Source organism: Eremothecium cymbalariae, chromosome 5 (genome assembly GCF_000235365.1).
Source record: "Eremothecium cymbalariae DBVPG#7215 chromosome 5, complete sequence".
In the NCBI taxonomy this organism is placed as follows: Eukaryota; Fungi; Ascomycota; class Saccharomycetes; order Saccharomycetales; family Saccharomycetaceae; genus Eremothecium; species Eremothecium cymbalariae.
Genome location: NC_016453.1, coordinates 792113 through 815592, shown reverse-complemented (window position 1 = coordinate 815592; position 23480 = coordinate 792113). Strand labels below are relative to the sequence as shown.

General features: G+C 42.0%; 12 protein-coding genes across 12 annotated transcripts; 6 read left to right on the top strand and 6 right to left on the bottom strand.

The window, feature by feature from the left end:
• Window positions 1-417: 417 nt before the first annotated feature.
• Window positions 418-1290, top strand: AYR1 (acylglycerone-phosphate reductase; the record flags this gene model as incomplete). Its single annotated transcript, XM_003646924.1, has 1 exon — window positions 418-1290. One exon carries the CDS (start codon window positions 418-420, stop codon window positions 1288-1290), a length of 873 nt encoding a protein of 290 aa, XP_003646972.1.
• A 1341-nt stretch (window positions 1291-2631) lies between these two features.
• Window positions 2632-3990, top strand: SIM1 (putative glucosidase SIM1; the record flags this gene model as incomplete). The annotated part of the gene is made up of 1 exon (XM_003646923.1): window positions 2632-3990. One exon carries the CDS (start codon window positions 2632-2634, stop codon window positions 3988-3990), a length of 1359 nt encoding a protein of 452 aa, XP_003646971.1.
• Window positions 3991-5584: 1594 nt separating this feature from the next.
• Window positions 5585-7072, top strand: POG1 (Pog1p; the record flags this gene model as incomplete). Its single annotated transcript, XM_003646922.1, has 1 exon — window positions 5585-7072. The coding sequence occupies one exon, from the start codon at window positions 5585-5587 to the stop codon at window positions 7070-7072; it is 1488 nt and encodes a 495-aa protein (XP_003646970.1).
• Window positions 7073-7400: 328 nt separating this feature from the next.
• Window positions 7401-9881, bottom strand: ASG1 (Asg1p; the record flags this gene model as incomplete). The annotated part of the gene is made up of 1 exon (XM_003646921.1): window positions 7401-9881. The coding sequence occupies one exon, from the start codon at window positions 9879-9881 to the stop codon at window positions 7401-7403; it is 2481 nt and encodes an 826-aa protein (XP_003646969.1).
• Window positions 9882-11244: 1363 nt separating this feature from the next.
• On the top strand, window positions 11245-13522 carry Ecym_5396 (uncharacterized protein; the record flags this gene model as incomplete). The annotated part of the gene is made up of 2 exons (XM_003646920.1): window positions 11245-11277; window positions 11402-13522. The coding sequence occupies 2 exons, from the start codon at window positions 11245-11247 to the stop codon at window positions 13520-13522; spliced, it is 2154 nt and encodes a 717-aa protein (XP_003646968.1).
• A 464-nt stretch (window positions 13523-13986) lies between these two features.
• CSM2 (Csm2p) lies at window positions 13987-14661 on the top strand (the record flags this gene model as incomplete). Its single annotated transcript, XM_003646919.1, has 1 exon — window positions 13987-14661. One exon carries the CDS (start codon window positions 13987-13989, stop codon window positions 14659-14661), a length of 675 nt encoding a protein of 224 aa, XP_003646967.1.
• A 521-nt stretch (window positions 14662-15182) lies between these two features.
• RPL16B (60S ribosomal protein uL13) lies at window positions 15183-16112 on the top strand (the record flags this gene model as incomplete). The annotated part of the gene is made up of 2 exons (XM_003646918.1): window positions 15183-15216; window positions 15544-16112. 2 exons carry the CDS (start codon window positions 15183-15185, stop codon window positions 16110-16112), a joined length of 603 nt encoding a protein of 200 aa, XP_003646966.1.
• Window positions 16113-16284: 172 nt separating this feature from the next.
• On the bottom strand, window positions 16285-17175 carry FLX1 (flavin adenine dinucleotide transporter FLX1; the record flags this gene model as incomplete). Its single annotated transcript, XM_003646917.1, has 1 exon — window positions 16285-17175. One exon carries the CDS (start codon window positions 17173-17175, stop codon window positions 16285-16287), a length of 891 nt encoding a protein of 296 aa, XP_003646965.1.
• Window positions 17176-17557: 382 nt separating this feature from the next.
• Window positions 17558-17740, bottom strand: TOM7 (Tom7p; the record flags this gene model as incomplete). The annotated part of the gene is made up of 1 exon (XM_003646916.1): window positions 17558-17740. One exon carries the CDS (start codon window positions 17738-17740, stop codon window positions 17558-17560), a length of 183 nt encoding a protein of 60 aa, XP_003646964.1.
• Window positions 17741-18235: 495 nt separating this feature from the next.
• On the bottom strand, window positions 18236-19630 carry LAT1 (dihydrolipoyllysine-residue acetyltransferase; the record flags this gene model as incomplete). The annotated part of the gene is made up of 1 exon (XM_003646915.1): window positions 18236-19630. One exon carries the CDS (start codon window positions 19628-19630, stop codon window positions 18236-18238), a length of 1395 nt encoding a protein of 464 aa, XP_003646963.1.
• A 497-nt stretch (window positions 19631-20127) lies between these two features.
• On the bottom strand, window positions 20128-21048 carry RNH201 (ribonuclease H2 catalytic subunit RNH201; the record flags this gene model as incomplete). Its single annotated transcript, XM_003646914.1, has 1 exon — window positions 20128-21048. One exon carries the CDS (start codon window positions 21046-21048, stop codon window positions 20128-20130), a length of 921 nt encoding a protein of 306 aa, XP_003646962.1.
• Window positions 21049-21285: 237 nt separating this feature from the next.
• On the bottom strand, window positions 21286-22842 carry MSK1 (lysine--tRNA ligase MSK1; the record flags this gene model as incomplete). The annotated part of the gene is made up of 1 exon (XM_003646913.1): window positions 21286-22842. One exon carries the CDS (start codon window positions 22840-22842, stop codon window positions 21286-21288), a length of 1557 nt encoding a protein of 518 aa, XP_003646961.1.
• Window positions 22843-23480: the final 638 nt, after the last annotated feature.

Below are 23480 nucleotides of genomic sequence, written 5' to 3'. Positions count from 1 at the left end.
TACTGATTTATTATTTATCCATACACTGTTATTTAACTTTATTTCCGTTACTTCATATCATTTTATGTTCTAGTAGAAATATATGGATCAAGGGCTGTGCTGATTAAATCCACCCTTTGTCTGGGAAGATCCTAAATTGAGGCAGTCCACTGATACCCAATTCATTCAATTCCTGAACTAGTCATCCGCTTCCTTGACCCCACAACGGAAAACGGTTCTCCTCTTTTCAGTGGAAATTAGGTGCTCAAATTAAAAAGGGAGCGAGGCTTACACATATATACATATATATGTATATGTATATATGTATATATATATGTATATATACTTTGGGTCCTGATCCAGAGGTTGGAATATAATTACCTTTTATATCTGTAGTTGGTCAACCCATTTTACGTATATCATCACAAGTGACTTAAGATGACTGAAACAAAATACGCAGTTGTTACTGGTGCATCCTCGGGAATTGGATATGCAATCACAGACGAATTAGCTGGAAAAGGTTACGTTGTCTACGCAGCATCAAGGAGAACCGCTCCTCTCGAGCCTCTCGAGCAAAAATATGGTATCGAGAAAGTTATCGGTGTAAAGTTGGATGTCTCTGAACCGGATGAAATCAAAGCGTTCCGTGAACGCTTGGAGAAGTCTTTACCCGATGGCAAACTGCACCTACTATTCAACAATGCAGGCCAAGGCTGCGTGGTCGCAGCAACCGACGTTACAAACGACCAAATAGAGCAATGCTTCAAGGTCAACGTTTTTGGATCTATGAATATGACTAAAGAATTGGCTACCTTGGTAATTAATGCAAAGGGAGTGATTATCTTCACTGGTTCCATGGCCGGAGTCGTCGCCACCCCCTTTTCTAGCGTCTACGCCAGTACTAAGGCTGCTATCCACCAATACGCACATGTGCTGCATCTCGAAATGAGACCCTTAGGCGTTAAGGTTATCAATGCTATCACTGGCTTTGTGGGAACCAACATCAGTAACTCAAAAAACTCTATCCCAGAGGACAGCCTATTTGCAACACCAGAAGGCATCAAGCTTCTGGAAGAACGCAGAAATATGGTCAAAAATAACAATCCAATGCCTGCCAACATCTACGCGCAAAAGCTTGTTAAAGATGCGCTATCCTCTGCGGACCCTGTTGATGTCTACAGAGGTACTAGTGCATCCATCTTCTTATGGATTACTAGACTCTTCCCAGTCAAATTAATAGAATACGGCATGTACAAGAAATTTAACACCCAGCCCGCCTACGACGCTATTAATAAGAGAAAGAAGGATTGAATAAATCCACTGTGCTACCCACATCTTTCTCCCCACTATATAACAGAATCTAATGTTATTTCGTATACATTATTAATCACATGATCAGTATTGGTATCTATCGTAAAGAAGGCTGTGTAGTTCCGACCGGTAAAACTTTCGAATCTTGGTGGTCGCCAAAAAATGCTGCGGCGTCAGCTACTCCTCCTAGATCTGGTAACTCTGAAAACGTGAGAACAGCTAACAGAAAGCAAATACGACACTCAAACCTGAATGAAACAGCTATTCCTTTTTTTCTACCTTTTTTGTTATAAAGTGGCAACTAAACTTAGATTTCTCCTCCCTCCTTTACAAAAAGTATAAAGAGAACCAAAGCTAACAAATACATATATATCCCAGAGCTTGAAAAAGACATCTAACTGTTATACCTTCCTTCCTTTTAGCAAATAAAGAAAAATCTATTGTTCCAACTACTGTACGCTCCTTTTATTCCTTTAGTTTTATTAGCAGTTTCAAGCTTATATTGTATTAAAGAACACATTAGTTATTCGTAAGAAAAAAAGAATTTAAAAGAAATCAAGAGTCTAAGCGTATGTTTTTTTTAATTATGAACTGATTATGGTTTTCTAAGTTGTTTCAAAAGGTCCCTTTAACAGGTTCACCAAGCTACAATTCCGTTGTGAGAACGAAGCCGGTTCTTGTCAGGTGTGATGATAGTCGTTATCAGAGCGTATGCAGAATCGGCGACCAGCGTTCCATCCGGTAAGGTTTTTGTGGCGGGGGGGGGGGGGGGGGGGGGGGCTTTTACTTATAGTAGGCATGACGATCGACTTACTGGATAGGGCGTTATTGCTCGAGGCGGTAATTGATCGTTTCTGGACTGGCAGTTTCCTCGAGCAGTGCGTTTGTTTTTTTCTCGAGCATGCGTCTAGCTGAAGGAATGCAGACGCGAGATTGCGCAGCGGGCAGGTGCGTTGCGGGAATTTCTGTCTGGGTTCCGGAAAGGGTAATGGCTGGCGCACACGCATGGCTGTTCTCTTTCGCCTTCCGGTTCATTGGCTGGGGAGCCGGCTCAAGTATGCACTATTTGTTTGGGGTTTAGACAGATAGAGCTAGTTGGTTTTTCTGATGGTTGTGTTTGCTGGTTTTTTATCCATAGAATGTAGAGCTATGTGTTCTATGTTTCGTATGGATACGTGCGTGGGGTGGGGAAGGAACAGAGCTGGTTGACTGTTGGTGAACTTGGAACGGGGGCAGTAAGGTGAGTGGCTTAAAAACAACTTATGAGAACGGGTTATGTGAGTGCATTTTGATATAGGTTACTAACAGATTTTGTTTGCAGTCCCGGTCAATCGCTCAGAAATGAAGGTTTTGTCTAGTTTAGCCTTATCTTTGATAGGGTCTGCTGCTGCAGTGGTTGCTTTGCCTCAGGGTGTTCAGAAGAATGAGGAGGAATGTACGACCACAACTGTTGGTCACAAGCACAGAAGGGCTATTGCTGTTGAGTACGTGTACGAAACTATCACTGTGAATGGTCATGGTCAGACTATTTTTGCCATGTCTTCTTTGACTCCGTCTTCTACTTCGTCTTCCAATTCATATTCGACTCCGTCTTCATCTTCTGATTCGTCATATTCTGCTCCATCTTCTTCCCCATCTTCTCCAACTTCTGCCCCATCTTCCCCATCTTCCCCATCTTCCCCATCTTCTCCAACTTCTGCCCCATCTTCCCCATCTTCTGCCCCATCTTCAAGTAATGGTTCTTCTCGCTCATCGTCATCTCATGTTTCACCTTCATCTTCCAGTCCATCTTCGCCTGCCAGTTCGTCTTACGATTACTCGTCGACTTCGTCTCACTCAAAGCCTTCCTCTACTGGCTCATCGAACTCGTACAGTAACATTTTTGGTGACTTGGCTGCATTTGCCGACCCAAGGAAGCCGTTCAAGGACGGCGTTGTTCCATGTAAGCAGTTTCCGGAGGGAGAAGGTGTTGTTTCTTTAGACTGGTTGCCCTTTGGCGGTTGGTCTGGAATTGAGCACCCCGACACCTCTACTGGTGGTAAATGTACCGAGGGTGCCTACTGTTCTTATGCCTGTCAGGCAGGCATGTCTAAAACGCAGTGGCCTAGCGAACAGCCTGAGGATGGTAGATCTGTTGGTGGTCTACTATGTAAGAATGGGTACTTGTATCGTTCCAACAAAAATACAGACTACCTGTGTGAATGGGGTGTTGACAAAGCTGATGTTATCAACAAATTGGACGATGTGGTCAGTATTTGCAAGACTGACTATCCAGGTTGCGAAAACATGGTTGTTCCTACTGTAGTCGAACCTGGTAAGAGTTTGCCATTGACTGTCGTCAACGAGGATACCTACTACAAATGGCGTGGTTTGAAGACCTCTGCTCAGTTTTACGTTAACGACGCAGGGGTTCCTGTCGAGGAAGGCTGTGTATGGGGTACCGAAGGTTCTGGCATTGGTAACTGGTCCCCATTGAACTTTGGTGCTGGTTACATTGATGGAATTGCCTACTTGTCTTTGATTCCAAACCCTAACAACCGCAAGCCTTTGAATTTCAAGGTGAAGATCGTCGCTGCAGATGCACACTCAGTTGTCTCGGGCGAATGTTACTACGAAAACGGTCTATACAACGGCTACAGTAAGGATGGCTGTACTGTCGGTGTCACCCGTGGTAAGGCACACTTCGTCCTATACAATTGAGCTATTTAGTTTAAAAGTATGTCCCTGTATCCTGATTGTTTTAAGCTGTTTAATGCTAAATTTCTTTTAAGACTCCTCATTGCCTTGTCACCACCATCTCCATCTCCATCTCCATCAATATCACCATTTATTACTACTATTATTATTGCCTTCGTTCTTCAACCAACCAGCCCGTTGTTTTATTTTCGTCACGTCTTCTACTATTACCTTTTCTGCATAAATGTTCCACTGACTCCCTTATTCAGGAACAATTTTGCATGTATAATAATCCAAAAGATTTGGACATTTGTGGTCGGTGTCCCAATATCCATCAGACCCTTTAAACTCCAAACCTTACTACGAAATGGTACTATTAGATAACGATCTTTTTTTCTATTTAAATTTTTTCACTTGGGCCTTCAGAGGATGCATATATATTATATATATATACATATATATATATCTGTGATCCCTATTTAGCTAAATGCACTAATTCGTCATCCAGTGATTCGCCTTCTTTCCTTGAAATTCACCCAAAGCTTAAAATCCAGAATCGAATGCAGAAAACATAAACTTATCATCCTGTTACTACGAACACTTTTATTTTCCAATTTTAATCGATGGCGTTATTATACCGATCCGTCTTCGTCGCTTTATTTTTCATGCTAGACAAATCTCGCAGTTGCTTAACATGACAACCGAATATGCATGCCTCGACCCTGCACAATTTACATACATTTATATTCCTGCTCTATAGTCACTTTTGCTCTACTAAAATCATAAAAACTCTCTTTACATTATTATACTCTTCCTACAGCGCTTTTTGTAAGCTCCGTTTCCAACTGTAATCCGCTCGACGAACCCTTCTAGCCAATCTTCGATTCTCAATCATTGATTCTAAACAAAAATATATTATTCAACCACGAGCTTATTAGTGTAATCTATTCACTCTTACAAAGAAACGAACCTATTCTAGAGAAAACCCGCCTACTCCTTTTTCTTATCTACTTGTTCTGTAATATGTGCCTGTACTTTCTTTAAACTTTCTATCGTACTTTTCTTTGCCTCTCGAATTCGTCCTCCCTTTATAGGTATAAAATAAATACAACTTTAATTGTTCAATAGAAAAAGCATACCATCGCAAGTGGTAATAAAAGTCAAAAGCTCTGAGGTGATAAGTGTGGACGCCGTATTACATCTAGTCATCAAAGTTTTTGGTCAAGCAGCAAAGATACATCTAAAACTGCGTGTCCTGAAAAGGGAAACCTTCGATAAACAAAAAACCATTCAGTTGTCCAGTTCTTTTCTTACTGCTAACTTTAGACCCGATCTGAATACCAGTTTTCCTCTATATTCTGGGTAGCCAATTTGCAGTTCATATCCCAAGGTCTCCCTCCTCAGCCCCTCTTCTGGCCACCCCCTCTTCTGGCCACCCCCTCTCCCTTTCATTCCCTATTGAAGAAGCATATACACGCATATACATAGAGTCTTACAGAGGTTAGCGATTAGACGGAGTGAGCATCTCAATTTTACCTGGAGGTTTTCTGTTTGCTTCTTTCACACACCACTAGTCAATAATAGGACTCGGAACATTTCAAGTATAAATAGAAAAACAATGGCTAATCAGAAAAACGATAGTACGTTGAACGACGAAAGTACTGAGGATGAGGATAACAGTTTAATTGGGGATCAACCAATTGTTAGTTCTGCAGCAACTACGGCTACGAGCGCTGGTGTGTCATCTTCTGGTGTTAGTTATAAGGTTAAGATCTGTCGGGAATTAGGACTTCTCAGCAGTGTTGATGGAGATCGCACAATGGCCAAGGTGAGAAAACACGGGGAACTAGAAATGGTAGAAGAAATTGACGATAATATTCTACGAGAATACATTGAGCTGAGGCTTACTAATGAGCGTTTACGGTTGGAGTCTCTCAAACGTGATAATTTGAATAAGATTGATGAAATTCTAACTAAACTGATTGATTCAAAGTTCCCGTTAGCTACTTTTGATAAAATGTTGCAGGCATCTACAGCTATCGGAAATACAGGGGTTACTAGTTCTTCTTCAGCCAATCCTACTATACCTTATAATACAGATACGGTTTCTGAACCGGAAACTACGGCGCCGCAAATTATAACTCATGAACTTCACGACAGGAAACGCAAAAAGTTGGAATCCAAGCCACCAGTAGGACTATCCGTTTCTGCTCCCAGTACGCGCCATCGCCGGTACCATTCAGAGTTGGGGAATACTTACATTCATGAGTCACCTACTCAGCAAGCGTGTTTATTACCTCAAATGCCCCAGAGGTGGACTCCATCCATACCACAACATGGGCAGCAGCAGCAACAGCAGCAACAGCAACCACATCAACAGCAACCACATCAACAACAACAACATCATCATCATCATCATCATCAACCACAACAGCAGCAGCAACAACAACAGCAACAACAACAGCAACAATATCAAGAATCAACATCGTCTCCAAGATATCCAGGACCTATAGCAATGAGTTCTAATTATACATTTCCTTCAGCTTCCCAACCTCCATTTGGACCACCAACGCATCATGTTGATACAATCCCTTCAGAAGCCTCCCTGGAATCCCGTAGGATAAAAATTGGGCCCATAACTCAATTCTTGAGCCCGCGCACACACATGGCACATCCCGCTGGAACGCTTCCTGGATTATTATCAAAACACCAACAACCAAAAGCTCCCCCACAAAACGAATTGGTGGCCTCAGTACATGGCGACAGCAGATTCATGTATCCAAACAGTCCTGTTCTAAAGTCTGCTGCATATGTCTCACCATCATCATCTACTCCCAGCTTTCATAGAGGACACAGAAGGACACAGAGTGCCCAGGTAAGAATGGTCCCAGAGATGTCAACATTTACAGTTAGTAGATCTCCTACAATCATTGAACATAGAGTTGATGATATGGCACAGCATAACGCTAGTCGTCAATCTACACAACAACAAGGCTCTGCATTGAGAAGTCCGCCTACTGGCGGTGGAGGTGTAGGTGGAGCATCGACGTCTTCCAAAGTGAGTTTCCTAATACATACTCCTAAACACCCTCCTAAAAGGCAATAATATTAATTGCCTAAAATGAAAAGAGTATACAATTTGGTTTTTTGTCATATAGTTTTTATTGTTTCCGCATCCATAAATGCACTATGTAATTTACGTATATTTTTTATAGTTTATCTTTTTTTCATTTGGATTTTAATGCATTTCTCTACATCTCTCTACTAAACCTAAAAAAGTCCGATTAAATCGGATCAAAAAACTTAGATTATGTGTTAAAAATACAATTAATGACAGTGCATATAGAAGTAAATCTAATTTCTCTGTTACTGATATCAGATTGAGGGGCATCTGTTGATTTGTTAGTGGTTACTTATTTACATGAGTGTATTGTTTATAGCATTCTATTTTGACTGTCATCTGAAGGCTTTTCTATCGTAGGCTCCTCCGAAGGAAAGCTTGCAAATACAGATGTTTGGTATTTATAGGGTGGTATATATTTTCCAAAGAATTGATCATCCAGTTGATCAAATAATTCCGATGGGTAGAAACCATTATTAAAAGTTTCGCGGTGTGGGTAATTATATGAAGGGTCTGATAGAGGTGCCTGATTTGCTACGTGCTCCGGAATTCCCGCATCAAGCGGGGGTAACGAGGTGCCAAACTCTGAGCTGTAGTTGGTTAAACTTGTGCCTGATGTAGAAACAGTAGCTATCATAGATTCCCCATCAACGGACACAGTAGTTGAAGTAGAAACATTATTTGGGTTAGTATGAGGCAACTCCTGAGTCGTAGCAGGAACGTAGTCATAGGCTTGTTGCCATATTGGTAGATTAGGCTCAGTTTTAGGAACATGCTGTGGTTTATGGCTTCCATTGATATCATCACCCCTATCTAAAGTATCTGCATTGTCCGATTCTAATTTAGTTTTTGTTTTTGGTATTGTTGATACAAATTCCGTGATAGTGTTGTTAATATTAGACTTTGTTCTCAAGTTGAAAGTTTTAAACAATGTGAGCAAAATATTGTGTATACGTGTTGCGGCGCTGGAGGTACGCTTCAATTGAAGTAGAATAGTCTTCCCGATTTCAATCTCATTCATTATTTGTTTGTATTCTTCAATAGACTCCTTATCTTTAGGTGAAGCCCCATGTATATAATTAATCAGGCACGAAACTCCAAAGAAAATTGCATATATGCAGAACCATGAAGAACCAGATATAATATTCTTTTGCAACATTTCTTGGGATAGTGATACCACTGTTCGCGCAACTGAAACGCAATTATGAGCTCTTTGAATCGATAGGGTATTAGACTGTGGAGTTATTGGCGATAAGTAATGAATGAAAGGGCAATACAGCATGATTTGCACATATAAAAAGGAAAAATGCAGTTGTCTATTCGCAGCAATGTATCTATCAGGTGCATCCTTGAGTCCAGGAACCAATTCTGGAGGTAGCTGATCTAGCCAAGCTCTCAATTTCAATTCGAGGTCTGATATAACAGAATGAGATACGACGTTATCAAGTCTTGGAGAATACAGCGTATTGGCAATTTCATCCATGATCATGACTAGTTTCGTATGCTGGTTGGTAACGCCAGTCGAACCTAAGATGTCAGATCCTTTATTTCGAAGTATACCCTCCTCAGTGATACAACTATCGCTTATTGTTAAGGGTAACTCTTGATCAAAATCTTCTTTTGAAATACTTCTCGGCAAGCCCAGCATTGTATTTAACATCACATCCATGCGGTAGATTGTGTAGAACACTCGTTTCCGCATCTCAATCTCTATTGGAGAAAAGCTCATGGATGCTTCTGGAGTTAGATTACGATGTAAACCTTCCCTCAAAGCCGATTTCATAGCCAGACTAAGATACATGTAGCCGGCGGATGGCCTCGCAGAGCATTGAGCGAACATGAAGAGCAGACATAATGTCTGGATTGCTTCCAGGCTTTGTGTATTTGCTATATCTATCAAATTCTTTGCAGCAAGGAAATACCGATGGCCTTCATCTTGCAAATATTCCTTAAACTTACAGTTTGGATTAACATCCTTATTTTTGGCTAAGGTAGAGCTCAAAACCAATGCAGCAACTGCCAGAACCGCGTAGCATAGCGGCAAGAAAAGCAATTGTCTAACACCATACGTCTCTGAATCCATATCATAAAGTTCATCCAGTTTCTTTAAAAACGTCGGCCTGTGGCAAAATCTAAAAAATAAGCAACTAGTACCCCATAGTTGGTTTACAAACTCAATAGCGACAAGCTTGGGCGGTAGAATAAGATTGTTGCGCTTAATCCGGTGATATTGGACAAAATTCTCTGATGGACTCAAAGATTCGTCTAAATTGAGCGCTTCACGCTCCTGCTCGGAAACCGTCGCTTTACCCTGCTGAACCGGTAATGCCAATTTGTACTCGTCAACTAACTGTGTCACATCTACTCCCTTCCGAAGGTATTTCCTCAAAACCTTCCCAAACCTCGCCACATCAAAAGTATCAACACTCACTTCATCCACTAACCCCGGAAACATCTCTTGAAGCAGGCTTTCAAACTTGACAACCTTCGCCTGCAGGCTCTTCACCTTCGAAACCGACCCCTTTCCGGTCACTGCCATCCCATCGCCCCCATCGTTGCCCATCTTGACCCCTCTATTGCCCCTACACACATTCTCCCCTCCCTCGCTATTCTTGTTCCCCCCCGTTCGCCGCGCAGGCTGATTGTACGTACACTCGTATGAATAAACTGTGCAGTGGATACACGGATGCCTGTTATCACACTTGACCTTCTTCTTCCGGCACTCATCGCACGCCCGTGTGATTCTTCTTCTCTTCGCAATCCGACTACCCTGCCTCTCTAACTGCGACGACATCTTTCCCACTCACTCGGCTACTGTGGTCCCGCTCAAATCCACCTATTCTATTGCGCTTTATTTATCCGTCACGCAACTGCCCAAGATTCAAACAAGCCCCCCCCTGCTCTAGTCTATTTTTTGCTTTTTTTAAAGCTGTTTCAAGAACAAGTACCTAGTATATATCACTCAACTCTATCTTGTACTTTAATAATAATACTACTATTACTATTCCCACTCAATTTTTATAATCCAACTATTTACGGCCCAAGATTAAACACATTTACCAAAATAGTATAATCATCACCAATATTTTTTTCTTCTTCCCTAGCCTCTATACCATAATTGATATAGGATCTATATGACTTTCAACCCCCGCCAGCTCCATTTCCCCCAGAATTCCCGGCCCCTCGACCGTCCCAAACTTACTGCAACAAACCAAAACCTTCTTCTGTAAAACTTGTTACCGTCACCTCGCCATTTTTTCCCGGGTAGACCACCGATCTGCTGTACCCTGGTAGCTGCAATATAACCATGCTCCATGCCCATACCCCACCCGCCATCCTAATAACAAACAAAATAATAAGTAAATAAATAATGAAACCGTTTAAGTCATCTTGCAGGAACCAAAAATCCTCGAAGCAAAAAAGAAACTAAAAATGTAAACAATAACACGTGTTAATCACGTTGCCCAGACATCACGTGACCCCATCCCCATCCTAAAAAAAGCAATTATCGACAGCTTGTTGTTTGTTGTTCTTTCGTTCAAAATAAAGGCGCACACAAAGAAAAAATAAACAAACAGCTAGAAAAAAATATTAAAAAAGTTTTGGCAAAACAAAGATCAAGCAACACCGAAAAACAATTTGGATAATTAGAGGACTATTATTGAGTGATTTGTGTATCATTTGAGTCAGTTCGGTTAGGTTCGATTCCAAATAAGATTAATAAGGCTTTCAAGGGTTTAATTTGAGCGGGTGGGGTTTTATCACGGCATATTAAGTGTATTATAAAAATTTAACATTTTTGATTTTGGTTTTTATTATTATTATTATATCATTATTATTTGTTTCTTTCGTCAACGGAAAGGAAAGGAAAGGTATTAGGGAATCAGTTATTAGGTGGGGGTTTTAAGAGACCATTGATTGGAAGGTTTGAAGGATACCCAGTTTTTATTTTTTATTTTTATTGTTTTTGGAAGGTTTTTTATTTTTTTTATTTTAGTTTGAAGAAACATTATTATTAGTAGTTATAGCAGTAGCATCTTCATCATTTTTGTTGTTGTTGTCGCTGTGATTACTATAGGAAGGATAACAATATAAAGGACCTTGGGTTTTAAAAAAACAAGTAGGTGAGAAAAATTCTAAAACGATATAGGACCGTGATGAATTATCCGTTTGCGTCACATCATCAACAGGTATGTACAGAGAGTTTTGTGAGTAAAAGCACGGATTAGGTTGATCTGTCTTTTGATATTTTGGTTTTTTGTTTTTGTTTTTTGATAAAAGCTTATTTACTAACGTGAATGGGGAATGATACAGGATCTGATAAATGCTGTGATATCGGTTTTAGATGCGCCGAAGGAGGCTACGACGGTTTCGCAGGTGTATTCGAATGAGAAGAATACGGCGACGGAGGTACAGGCATATGCCAAGATATCAGGGAAGGATTGGACGTATTATGTCAAGGATATGATAACGAGCATTGGGCGAAATACATCGCCTCAAGACCATTCGATACACATAGACTTGGGGCCTGCGAAGGTGGTTTCGAGACAGCATGCTAGTATTAGTTTTAATCTGAACACAGGTATCTGGGAATTACGGGTTCTGGGTCGAAACGGAGCAAAGATCAACTTCCATAGGATTCCGTCTGGACCAAACACGAATCCGGTACCTCTTTCTTCAGGTACGATTTTAGATATTGGAGGGACGCAGATGATGTTTATATTACCCGATCAGGGTCCGTTTATCGATCCATCTGCTTTAAGTTACCTGAATCCTAAACTGGCGGCAGCATACGCTCATACGACAACAAACCCCCTGTTACAAGAATTGATTAAAAATGCACCGTTGCCCACTCGTGATGTAAAGGGACCGGGCGATACACAGATGACCACATTCAAAATGTACCATAATCAATATCAGGCACCCACACAGTATCATGACCAAAATTCGAACCACGGTGCTATGTACGGAACCATAATAGATCCTGGTTTCCCGAACAGCAAGGACCTTGCAACAGACCTATCCCGTGACGAAAACAGGAATGTGAAGCCACCGCACTCGTATGCGACTATGATAACACAGGCAATCCTATGTTCTCATGATGGTGAGCTTTCGCTTTCAGCCATTTACAAGTACATATCAGCCAATTATGCCTTTTACCGGCATACGAAATCTGGCTGGCAAAATTCAATTAGACATAATCTCTCATTGAACAAGGCATTTGAAAAAGTTCCAAGGAAGCCTGGTGAACCTGGGAAAGGTATGAAATGGAGGATTAGCGAAGACTACCAGCGTGAATTTTTAGAAAAATGGCATACTGGAAGGATTGGAAAGGTGAGGCGTGGATCTTCTGTAGCAAGGCAATTGCAGCTGCACATGTCCAGATACAATAATTTGCCAATCCAAAACGCTAGTAACTCTAATATAACGCAAAGACAGCAGCAGCAGCAGCAACCACAGAAGGAGCAGCAACAAATACAACCAGAGTCGCAACAGCTACAACAAAACCAACTCAGCTCGATGCAGAGTAGCTTATCTGCTTCATCGTCAACACCTTCTGCAACATACTCTACGGCTTCAAATAGTCATGGTTCGCCTGTTAGGTATCACTCTCCACCTTCGCAGGAAAATATTCCACAAGGAAAAACGAGAGTACCGCAAACAACAATGTCGTTACCTATTCGTCAGTCCCAAACAACTGTTAACCAGCAGAAGCTATCGGTGTCTCGAGAAACGCCACCACCACCACCAGCTCCACAGCAGCAGCAGCAGCAGCAGAAGCCACGTCCAAGTCAACTAACAGCCTCTACGTCAAATACGTCCCTTCCTTCATTATCAGGCCTTCGTGCCTCTCCGCAGCCTTCCTTGTCAGCAGGGACCCTACCAACTACAGCTCCACAACTCTCTCCAGTAAATGATTCTCTGCTACACTCTCCACCAAAGAGATTTCACATTTCAGCGGTGGAAGCATATACCCCAGAAAGGGGGTCCCAACATATATCCAGGTCTCCAACCCAGTCTGGCGGCGGAGGGCTAACATCGGCGCAACTCCCACAACAGCAAACCCAAATGTTGAATTCTGGCAATCTCCAAAGCCATAACGGCCAACCACTGACGAACCAAAGCAGTCCAGGCGTTTGGAACTTATTACAGTTTTCTTCAGTCAATAACACACCCGCAACGAATGCACATGGTTCAGGTGCGCCAAATTTTAATTCTCAAAACAGCGGTCCTGTATCAGCAAGCAATAGTGCTGCAACTGCTAAACACAGTCATGATCCGGTCACTTCAAGCGCTGAGAAAGACCAAACCCTAACATCAAGTCCTATAACGAAGAATCGTGCCGGCAAGAACGATGACCACACAGATGGCAAACTGATTCTAGATACCGATAGCGCAAAAGTTAGTCTAGTGAAAAGTGATGGCTCCCCCTAAAACGACGCCAAAATATTAGTTCCAGGTGCGACTATCAATTGAGTAATACCGTCATCTCCAAATAATTCTAAAAATAAAATCTGCAATTCATAATAACAAAGCTGCTCTTTTACCCTTGATCTAAAAACCATTACCATATACCTTCAACGGTATTGTCCTTTGTTGTTCAGCTTTTGTTTTTTCATCTTCACTTTATGTATCATATCTAGATCAACTCTTTTATATCAGTTGTCCATTACCACCACAAGGTCTCGCTCTCTCTTTGTTCAGGTGTGCAATCTTCCATCTTTTTTTACCTGTTGTATTGCCGCCTTTTCGTCCAAATTTGAATGTAATGTGTGATAAAGCCTTATGTCTCTTCTGCTTCTCATCTCAAACAGGAAAGCTCGAAAGTCAACGCGAGACTGCCAACCTCTAGATACAGATACCTGGAATCCCCCCATGAGATACTGCATATATAATCCATGAAGGTAATATCAAAATTGAAGGACGATGCTTTAACTTCTCACTTGCTGAACTTTTACTACAAACACCTCTCCACTTCTGATTGCGAGCGTCTACCCCAGTTGGTCTACATTGACTGTAAAAACAGCTTCCCAGTACGCTCTTTCCAAGCAAAACTTGACCAAATACCTCGCCCTCCGCACTACACACGGCAGCTCCTGTTCGAAAGTGTGAGAATCATGGTCTGTCTCGAACTGGCAGACTTTGAAGACATTGTGCGAAAGCTCTACCAGAACATAGCTGCAGACCGTGCAACCAGGCACCACTCCCACAGCAACAATCCCCCTGCAGATTCTGATATAAATAACCGTTTGGCCAAACAAACTTTAGTAGTAATTTCTGGACTCGATGTAATGTATAGGACCTCACAGGTCCTCGATCCAACGACAGCTCACCGTCATTTAAACGACGCTCTGCTCCGTCTTCGAATGCTCTCCAACAAAGCTCCTTCCACAGACTTTGAGGTCCACATAATACTACCTCATTCAGAGTTCCAAAAGAGCTGCCTAACAGATGGCCACGCTACCGCCAGAATGCCTCCAGAGAATAATAATCATGCTAAAAGAGCTAAACCAAACTGGCACGGGCACGGTAATACCCTTGGCGATTATATAATCAGATTCTATACCACCTAGCTTTGATGTAGATCAAATTATGACTGCTATTTGCCACCCGTACATTTCCTCTTGGATTACCAATTTTTCGAATCTGCGAATTTTGAATTTTCTTGTTCAGCTTCTTCAGAATGGAAGCCCACGCCTAGCTGAACCGCGCAGCCGTCTCAGCGGGACTGCTTGATGGGAGCGCGTGGGGGGAGCGCGTGGGGGGACCGCCGGCCGGCGGTCCCCCACGCGCGCTAACTGTCAGCCGCGGGCTCGCCCGCCAGTTGGCTGTCCGCACGCCAGAACGCAGGCGGAAGCGCTCCCTCTGGCGGGCTCCCGGCGACACCAGCTCCCCCGGTAAGCTCCGCCTGCCAGCCCAGCGCCGCCACTAACTCTCGTAGCCCGCCTGACCGTCCCATCCACTCCAGCTGGGCTGCAACCAGCGTAGCATCACCTAACATCACGGGAAAAACTCATGAAAACTTAAGAAGTGCATAGTGTTAACGTTGATACATTGGTAGCTTTCAAACAAGGAACAACCGATAATAAGCGAGATGTCTTCTTTTGAACCTGTTGTTGTCGTTGACGGTACGTACAGGTTGTCTATGATTTAGTGAATACTGTTAAACTGAGGATTCCATATATGTTGATATTGAAAGAAAGTGAATGTGGAGTGGGTTTTCTATAACGATTTGATAATTTTAATATGGTACTATGTGTTATTGTGGAAATCTATAAGTATAGGTTGAGAAATGGTTTAGATTGGAAGGAGGTAGTGGGATTTTTTTATTATGAATGTGTAGTTAGTTATTTGGACAAAGAGATGACTATACTCTTTAAGAATCAACGTTTAGAGGAATCTTTCAGTGTTTAATTTTTTTGACGTGTTTCAGATTACTAACAATTATGCTATAGGTAAGGGCCATTTATTGGGTCGTTTGGCTTCTACTGTTGCTAAGCAATTGTTGAATGGCCAAAAGATTGTCGTAGTCAGAGCTGAAGCTTTGAACGTATCTGGTGAGCTATTCAGAAACAAGTTGAAGTACCACGACTACTTGAGGAAGGCTACTATCTTCAACAAGACTAGAGGTCCATTCCACTTTAGAGCTCCATCAAGAATCTTCTACAAGGCTGTTAGAGGTATGATTGCTCACAAGACTGCCCGTGGTAAGGCCGCTTTGGAAAGATTAAAGGTTTTCGAGGGTGTTCCACCTCCATACGACAAGAAGAAGAGAGTTGTCGTCCCACAAGCTTTGAGAGTTTTGAGATTGAAGCCAGGTAGAAAGTACACCACCTTGGGTAAGTTATCTACCACTGTTGGCTGGAAATATGAGGATGTTGTTGCCAAGTTGGAAGAGAAGAGAAAGGTCAGATCTGCTGAATACTACTCCAAGAAGAAGGCCTTCAACAAGAAGGTTTCTGTTGCCACTGCTGCTGCTGCTGAGTCTGAGGCCGCCAAGCAGTTAGCCCAATTCGGTTACTAAACGTTTTCATCATAAGGTCATGAATCTTTCACCCAAATAACAATATATATACAAAGTGTTTTTTTGTAAGTTTTAAAACAAATTAATCATTTTCAGATGGTTCTGTAACTAATTAAAACGATTATCATTGCTGTTTGCAAATATATACTTATGTATCAGTATATATTTGAGGCTATATGCTGTGCTTCACGTTCTCGTACACGAAGAAAGTGATACAACTGGCTGGAATAGATCTTAGCAAGTTGGCAAATACACCCTTATAGAAACCAGCTATCCCTTCTTTTTGGTATATTAGACTCCCCAGCGTCATGATGTCTGATGTAGCTTTAAAGTCCTGAAGATTTGATTTCAATAACTGAAGTGGATATACTGCACTTAGTGAGATCATCTTTGATATGCAACTGACAGTGATGAGCTCCAGAGCGGAAAGCTTCCTCTCATGTTTATCATAGCTCGAATGCAAATACTGAAACTTTAGGGTGTCGTATACGGTAAAATATATTGCTCCTTGTGACACCCCAAACAAAGAAGGTAGCAGTCCCTTCCAAAAGGCTAAAATACCTTCCTCACACAATAACTTAGACGCTCCATCTATGGTTGATTTATAGGGACCACTTGTGGTTGTCGACATAATTCTAGTCTTTATAACCCAGATAGGATTTGTCAGTAATGCAGTAAAAGTACCACTAAATCCAGCGGCAGCAAGGTATACAGGCGCCGAAAGTTTTCTATCTTTCAATTCAGAATCTGATGCCGATGAGCTGACGCTCACATTAGATATAGCCACGTCTTTAGCAAATCGGTATAGTCCAAAGTAAATAGCCCAAGCCAACGAATTGCCTAATAAACTTATTCCTAGCCCACGGTAGATCTCTCGAACCCAGTATGTGTTTCTCAACATATCATTGAGAACCTGTGAGTACGTGACTCGTGGAGTATGTCGTACTGAAAGTTGCAATCGAACCTTAACCAAGTCCAAGGGATGACTAATGATGGTGGCTAATAACCCTGCAGAGAGCCCAGATATCACCTCCTTCTGCAAATCTCCTAACACATGACCCATGATCAGTAGCGATACATAAACCTCTTGTTCTATCTATACCTCCTGTTCTACGCTTTGAGTCGACGCAGCTTTTTTGAGCTGATGATCCACTGTGCTTTCACGTGCATAAAATTGTGACAAGTGAAAGCACATATGACGCTTACAAGCACAACCAAGAGAACTCACAGTTACCTTTCTATATTGATGCAATGCAAAATGGTTTTAAATAGCACTTAAATATACAATACCGTCTATTCATAAGTATATATACAAACCTTCCAGAGTAGATCGTGATGCAATCAACAACTATATAATAATAAAGACTGGTAATAACATCAAAAACAAGTTTCAAAGCCTGTATGCAATGTCAACTAACCAGTAAAAATCCAAAAAACGCCCCCTCTCAAACACTTGGCAAAGGAGATAGCAGATTTAGCAGGTTTGGAGAGTTAGATGCGTGGGACCAACCCATGTATAAAATGAACGGCAACCATCCGTAACGAGCGACAGTCTGCGTTAAATCCAAAACCTTGGAGATACGTTCTCTGGATTCATCAGATAAAATGAATGATGGTAGGAAAGCCATGATCGGTTACTTCAATATGCTTGAAAACTGGTTGGAAAATGTGTTTACTTATATGCTTTTATATAAGAGTTGAGTACTCTGTAAATTGTACTGTATTTTTTTATGACGAAAAAATTTGATAATCGATTTGAAGACAAATTATGGCCGGGTAATATGTAGAGATAGAGATGAGATTCCGAATTCCTAATAATCAAGCAGTGTTAAGATATGCTTATACCTTATAAGAATATAATATATACACCTTTTTACTTGGCTTATATTATTCGAATATAGATCAGGGGGTTTAGTACAAATAATGGACAGCGAACGGATCAGGTTCGCCCATTTTTTCTGTTCTTTTATTTGCTTGGTATCAATTTTTTGGTTAATTCGAGTTCTTTGCAGGAAGTATAGTAATAATTGGGTTATTTCCTTTCTTTTACAGAAGCCAAAGTAGGTTTGAATTGATAGTTGACAAAAAAACAATCAGGAATCTTAGAATGTTGTATTTTAGATTTATAACATCAATTCCAATGGGTTTTCGATGACGTTTTTCAACGCTTTCATAAACTCTGCGGCCTTGGCGCCATCGATGGTTCTGTGATCAAAGGTACCTGTGATGGTAATCTTGTCGTCGAAGGAGAAGCCGAATTCAGCGCCAGCGTCTTCAACAGCCACACGTTGTAAGGTACCGATGGCCAAGATGGTGGATTGTGGTGGGTTGATAATTGAGGTGAAAGAAGAGACGGCGTTGTTCATGCCCAAGTTTGAGATACAGATGGTACCGCCCTGGAATTCCTCTGGTAGTAGCTTGTTTTCCTTAGCACGCTTGCCTAAGTCCTTGATTTCGGCAGAGATGGCACGCAAGCCCTTGGATTCGGCGTTCTTAACGATGGGAGTGAGTAAGCCAGTTGGGGTGGCGACAGCGACAGAAACGTCGACATTGTTAAATGTTCTGATAACACCCTCGTCTTCTAACCAGTAGGCATTGGACTCAGGCACCTTCTTGGCAGCAGAGGCAATAGCCTTGATTAAAATGTCGTTGATAGACAATTTGAACTGGTCTTTACCTACCGAGTTCAAGGACTGTCTCAACTTCATCAACTTGGAGACTGAGATTTGCGAAGAGACGATGTAAGATGGAATGCTTTGAGTGGATTGCAAAAGACGGGAACCAATCACCCTTCTCATGTTAGAGATTGGGATGTCTTCATAAGAAGCGGAAGCGGAAGCGGAAGTACCTGATGGAGTAGTCGAAGTTTTCTTAGGAGCGTTAGCTAAATATGCCTCGACGTCTTGCTTTGTAATTCTGCCGTTTGGACCGGTGCCGGTGACTTCCCTCAAGGAAACACCCTTGTCCAAAGCAATGGTCTTGGCCAATGGAGAAGCAATGATTCTACCAGAAAGAGAAGAGCCCTGAGCACCAGAGCCAGAGCTGGCCTTCCTTGGAACAGAGCTGTCAGACGACGCTACAGCTACTTCCTCTGTCTTTGGCTCCTCCTTGGCTGCAGGTGCTGCAGCTGGAGAAGAAGCTGCATCTGGTTTTTCCAATTTAAAATCTGAAAAAGCAGCAACATCGCCCTCTTCCTCAACATAAACAGCAATTGGTTTGTTCACAGGAATATCCTTGGTTCCCTCGGGAACCAAAATCTTAGCTAGATACCCCTCCTCCTGGAATTCAAAGTCCATCTGAGCCTTATCCGTCTCAACCTCAGCAATCACCTCTCCTGGGCTCAAACTGTCACCCTCCTTCTTACTCCAAACGGCCAAATTACCTTGCGTCATAGTTGGAGAAAGAGCTGGCATGTTAATAATCGTATGAGGAGGATAAGAAGCATAAGCCCTCAGTTGAAGCCTAGTTAACGAAGCTAATGTCCTAACAGCTGGAATATACCTAGTAAGAACAGACATTACGAATAAACCTGAAAATTTTTGACCGGTAACTAATGATAGTGCAAAAAATTCACACTAATCGGTTCTTCTTCTTTAATAAGTAGAACTAAACAGCAGCAAGTCACAAACTATCCACTTTATCAAAGTAATATATCTTAGAACGCAAGCTTTGTTCTTCCGTCCAGTTTTTATAGATGGATATTCTTTTTTCCGACGTGAAAAAAATCCAATGGACAACAAGCGCAGCGGACCCAAGATGAAATATTCAAGATTTAATACAAGATGCCCAGAGGTTTTAACCAGTTTAAAGCAGACTTAGAGTTTGTATGCGTAGTTTTAATAGTTATTTAAATTTACTTAAATGGGGGATTGTTTGTAGTTTACAGAAGAGTATTTATTTGTAGATGGAGCGTTCTAGATACGTTAAAACATCAGTGAGAAGTTGTTGGTTTCTGCGGTGTGGAATCGAGGATGCTCGGAAACGAGTAAATTGTGCCTGCATCCGAACGCGGTCTTCAATGGCCGAACCAGGCATCCATTGAGATAATGTTTCCAACGTCAGGTTGTGATGGTGAATTTTTTTGAGGGTCGATAGAGGCAGGTTTGAGTTTGTAGGTTCTCTTTTTCAGGCTCTCTTCCTCCCATTCGATGTTGATGGCATGTGGGTTAGTTTCGAGGATATTCTGGCAGGTTTGCCAAGAGAACCTTACGATTTCAGGGTTCCATCCGAAGAGGGGTCTTATGTTTTCATTTAGCCATTTGACGGTTTTTGGATCGCCTGGATAGCCAGAACCAAGGATTTCGTCGGGGATGGTACGTAGTTGCTCAAGCCAAACGTCTCTTGTAACTTTTGCAATAACACTAGCTACACTTACCACCGGGTAGAGGGAATCCGCTTTCTTTGCGACGGTGAACTTGCAAACGGGAAACCTCTTTTCGAGCTTGTCTTGGTATGTTATGGGAGGACCCACGGTGTCTACGTATATATGTGAGATATTCACACCTGCATCTAAAACTTTTTGGATGAGCCCAATTGTGACGTCATGAGCTTGTTCGTTCAGGTTGTAGTTTTGCTCAGGTGGGTATCTCAGCATACCGGTGCTTATATCAAAAGGCGTTATACTAGTTGTTGCGTATCCGATGCCGTCGATGTCACCATTGTATATCTTTTCGAATAATCTTCTCCGAATGGGATCAGTGAGTTTCTTTGAATCATCGAAACCATAACTTTTAACAACTGAATCTTGGTAACTTTTGGTGCAATAGGCAACGCCGTATACCATTGGTCCCAAAACAGGGCCTCGACCTGCTTCATCAACGCCTAGTATGATATGGTCGCCCTGAGCAACATTTTTCAGTGCTTCTGGAATTGGTGAATAGTAGCTTTGCGACTCTAAAGAATGCACATCCTCTGGAACTGTTGGAATAGTTGCCATTGATATGTTTTTAATGACCTGGTTGCCGTTCCATGTCGCGTAGTGGAGGGAGGAATAGTAAGAGACTTCTTGAACAAGTGCTAATCTCGATTAAGCGAAACGGATGCTCACGTGAACCAGCGCGCATAAGTACGATCAGTAGGATAATTAATATAAGGCAGAGAAGGGACAAAGGTTGTGGGGGAACTGAACTGTTATTATTATTTAAGGATATAAGTTATTAGAAAAAGCACTAATCTATTGTCGGCTCACATCATCTACACACCCGAATGCCAAAACTTCCTCGATTCTGTCCTTGTTTAGTAAAAGCATGCATAGCCTGTCGATTCCTAGGCCCAATCCACCTATTGGTGGCATACCATACTTCATCACATTGACGTAATCATAATCTATAGCCATAGATTCGTGGTCTTCATATGTATCCTTGCAAAACTGCTGCGATTCAAACTTTGCTAATTGGGTTTGTGGGCAATTCTCTTCTTCGTAAGCATTCATGAATTCCCTGCCCCGGATGAAAACTTCGAATCTCTTTGATATCACGTCATCGCCTTTAGCCAGCGGTGACATAATTGATGGATGGTGGAATATAACGGTCGGAAGAAGACTTTTGCAGTATTTTTCCTCTATTACAGCCCCACAAAGGTAATTTAGTATCTGTTGAGGGGACTTGGCGGAATCAGGAATAGAGATTCCCTGAGCCTCCAAAACGGATAAGATTTCCGCACAATTTGAGAGATCGACTTGTCTCCAATCGATCCCAGTCTCCTTTTCCAAAGTTGGCAACAGCTCAATTCTCCTGAACCTGTCCCCATTCGCTTTCATTTCTTGTAAAAGCTCTTTGGCCAGTCGAGTATCCACAAAGGTACATATATGACGAATGAGGGATTCACTCAGCTCGATCAGTTCCTCCATGGAGCTATAACATTTGTATAGTTCCAAAGTTGTGAATTCTGGATTATGTGTGGCATCTACGCCCTCATTACGAAACACTTTCCCGATCTCATATACTTGATCCATACCACCGATACACAATCGCTTCAGCCAAAGCTCTGGAGCAACTCGTAACTCCAATGGCAATTTCCCCAAGGAATTTAATTGCGTCACAAATGGTTTAGCATTAGCTCCGTTAGACTTAGCAGACAGTATTGGTGTCTCTACCTCGATAAACCCTCTGCTGTCTAAAAAAGTGCGAAGTGAGCTGATAATCTTGTGCCTCGAAACCAACACCTCGTGTCCATTCACCAGGTAATCAAGTACCTTGTTTTTACGACGTTTAACTGCATCACTCAGCTTTGGCGGAATGGCCACTTGACTTGCTGACAACATACTGACTGGCAAAGTACATTTTAATGACAACGTTTGTTCGGTTTTAGATAGCCCTGGGTAGCCTTGGACTTGAATATGATCACCCGGTTTCAAACCACGTACCAAGCCCACAAAATCGTCCTTATTACCAACACTCCCCTTCATCACATGATAACTGAGGATCAGCTGAAGATGGGCATTCTGTTGATATAAATCGATAAAACACATTGATTTACCAACAACCCTGATCGCCTTCACCCTACCGTTGATGACATGTACAGTCTCAGGAGCATCACTAGATAACGTCTCTTGATACTTGGCATTAAACTCCTTTATCGATATAGTGGCCCTTGGCAGTTGAGACAACGACGGATAGTATTTCGGTAGATTCCCAAGAATTTCTGCTTGTCTGTTTACATACGCCAACGGCTGAGTCTTATTACTACTATAACAACGACTAATAACTCTCAATAATCTAAAGTTTATCATCCAGCTCGGTATCTATCAACTGCCCCTAGGTCAACCGCTACTAATCTTGTACATACAAATGGTCCTTATTGGTATAGGTGCTAGCGAAGTTCCTACGACGTTACCGTTTTCCAGAGATCATCAAAAACAAAAAAAGAAGGCACTCCTCGAGAAATAAGCTCAACGAAGCTTACTAGCCACCTCGAAACAAGTCAATTACTATATACTACAAGCGGGGAGATTATAGGGCAATTTTTTCAGTAGCTAATATAAGTTCTGTTTTAAAAATCGTTTTCCTTGCACTGTACTTAAACAGCCATCAAGACGATAACGCATATTGTACTCATCATCTTTTTGCACACAATCAGCAATAACTCCTCCGGTTCTACTCCCCATATCCTCCCAACGCCCCTACACACCTCGAGCAGCATCGGGAAGCAGAGACAAGATATAGAAAAGAGATCTACTTGGCGTAGCCACAGCAGAGACACCTGTCTCTGCTCAATCGGGACGGCAACGAACAAGGGCTACTGCACCTCGTGGTCCACCTCCCAATGACAAATACCCGCTCAATGCGCGCAATCAGCTATCGCACGGTATACTGGCAGCGTATGCACAATCAGAGAGGGAGGGAGAGAGAGAGGAAGAAGAGAAAGTAA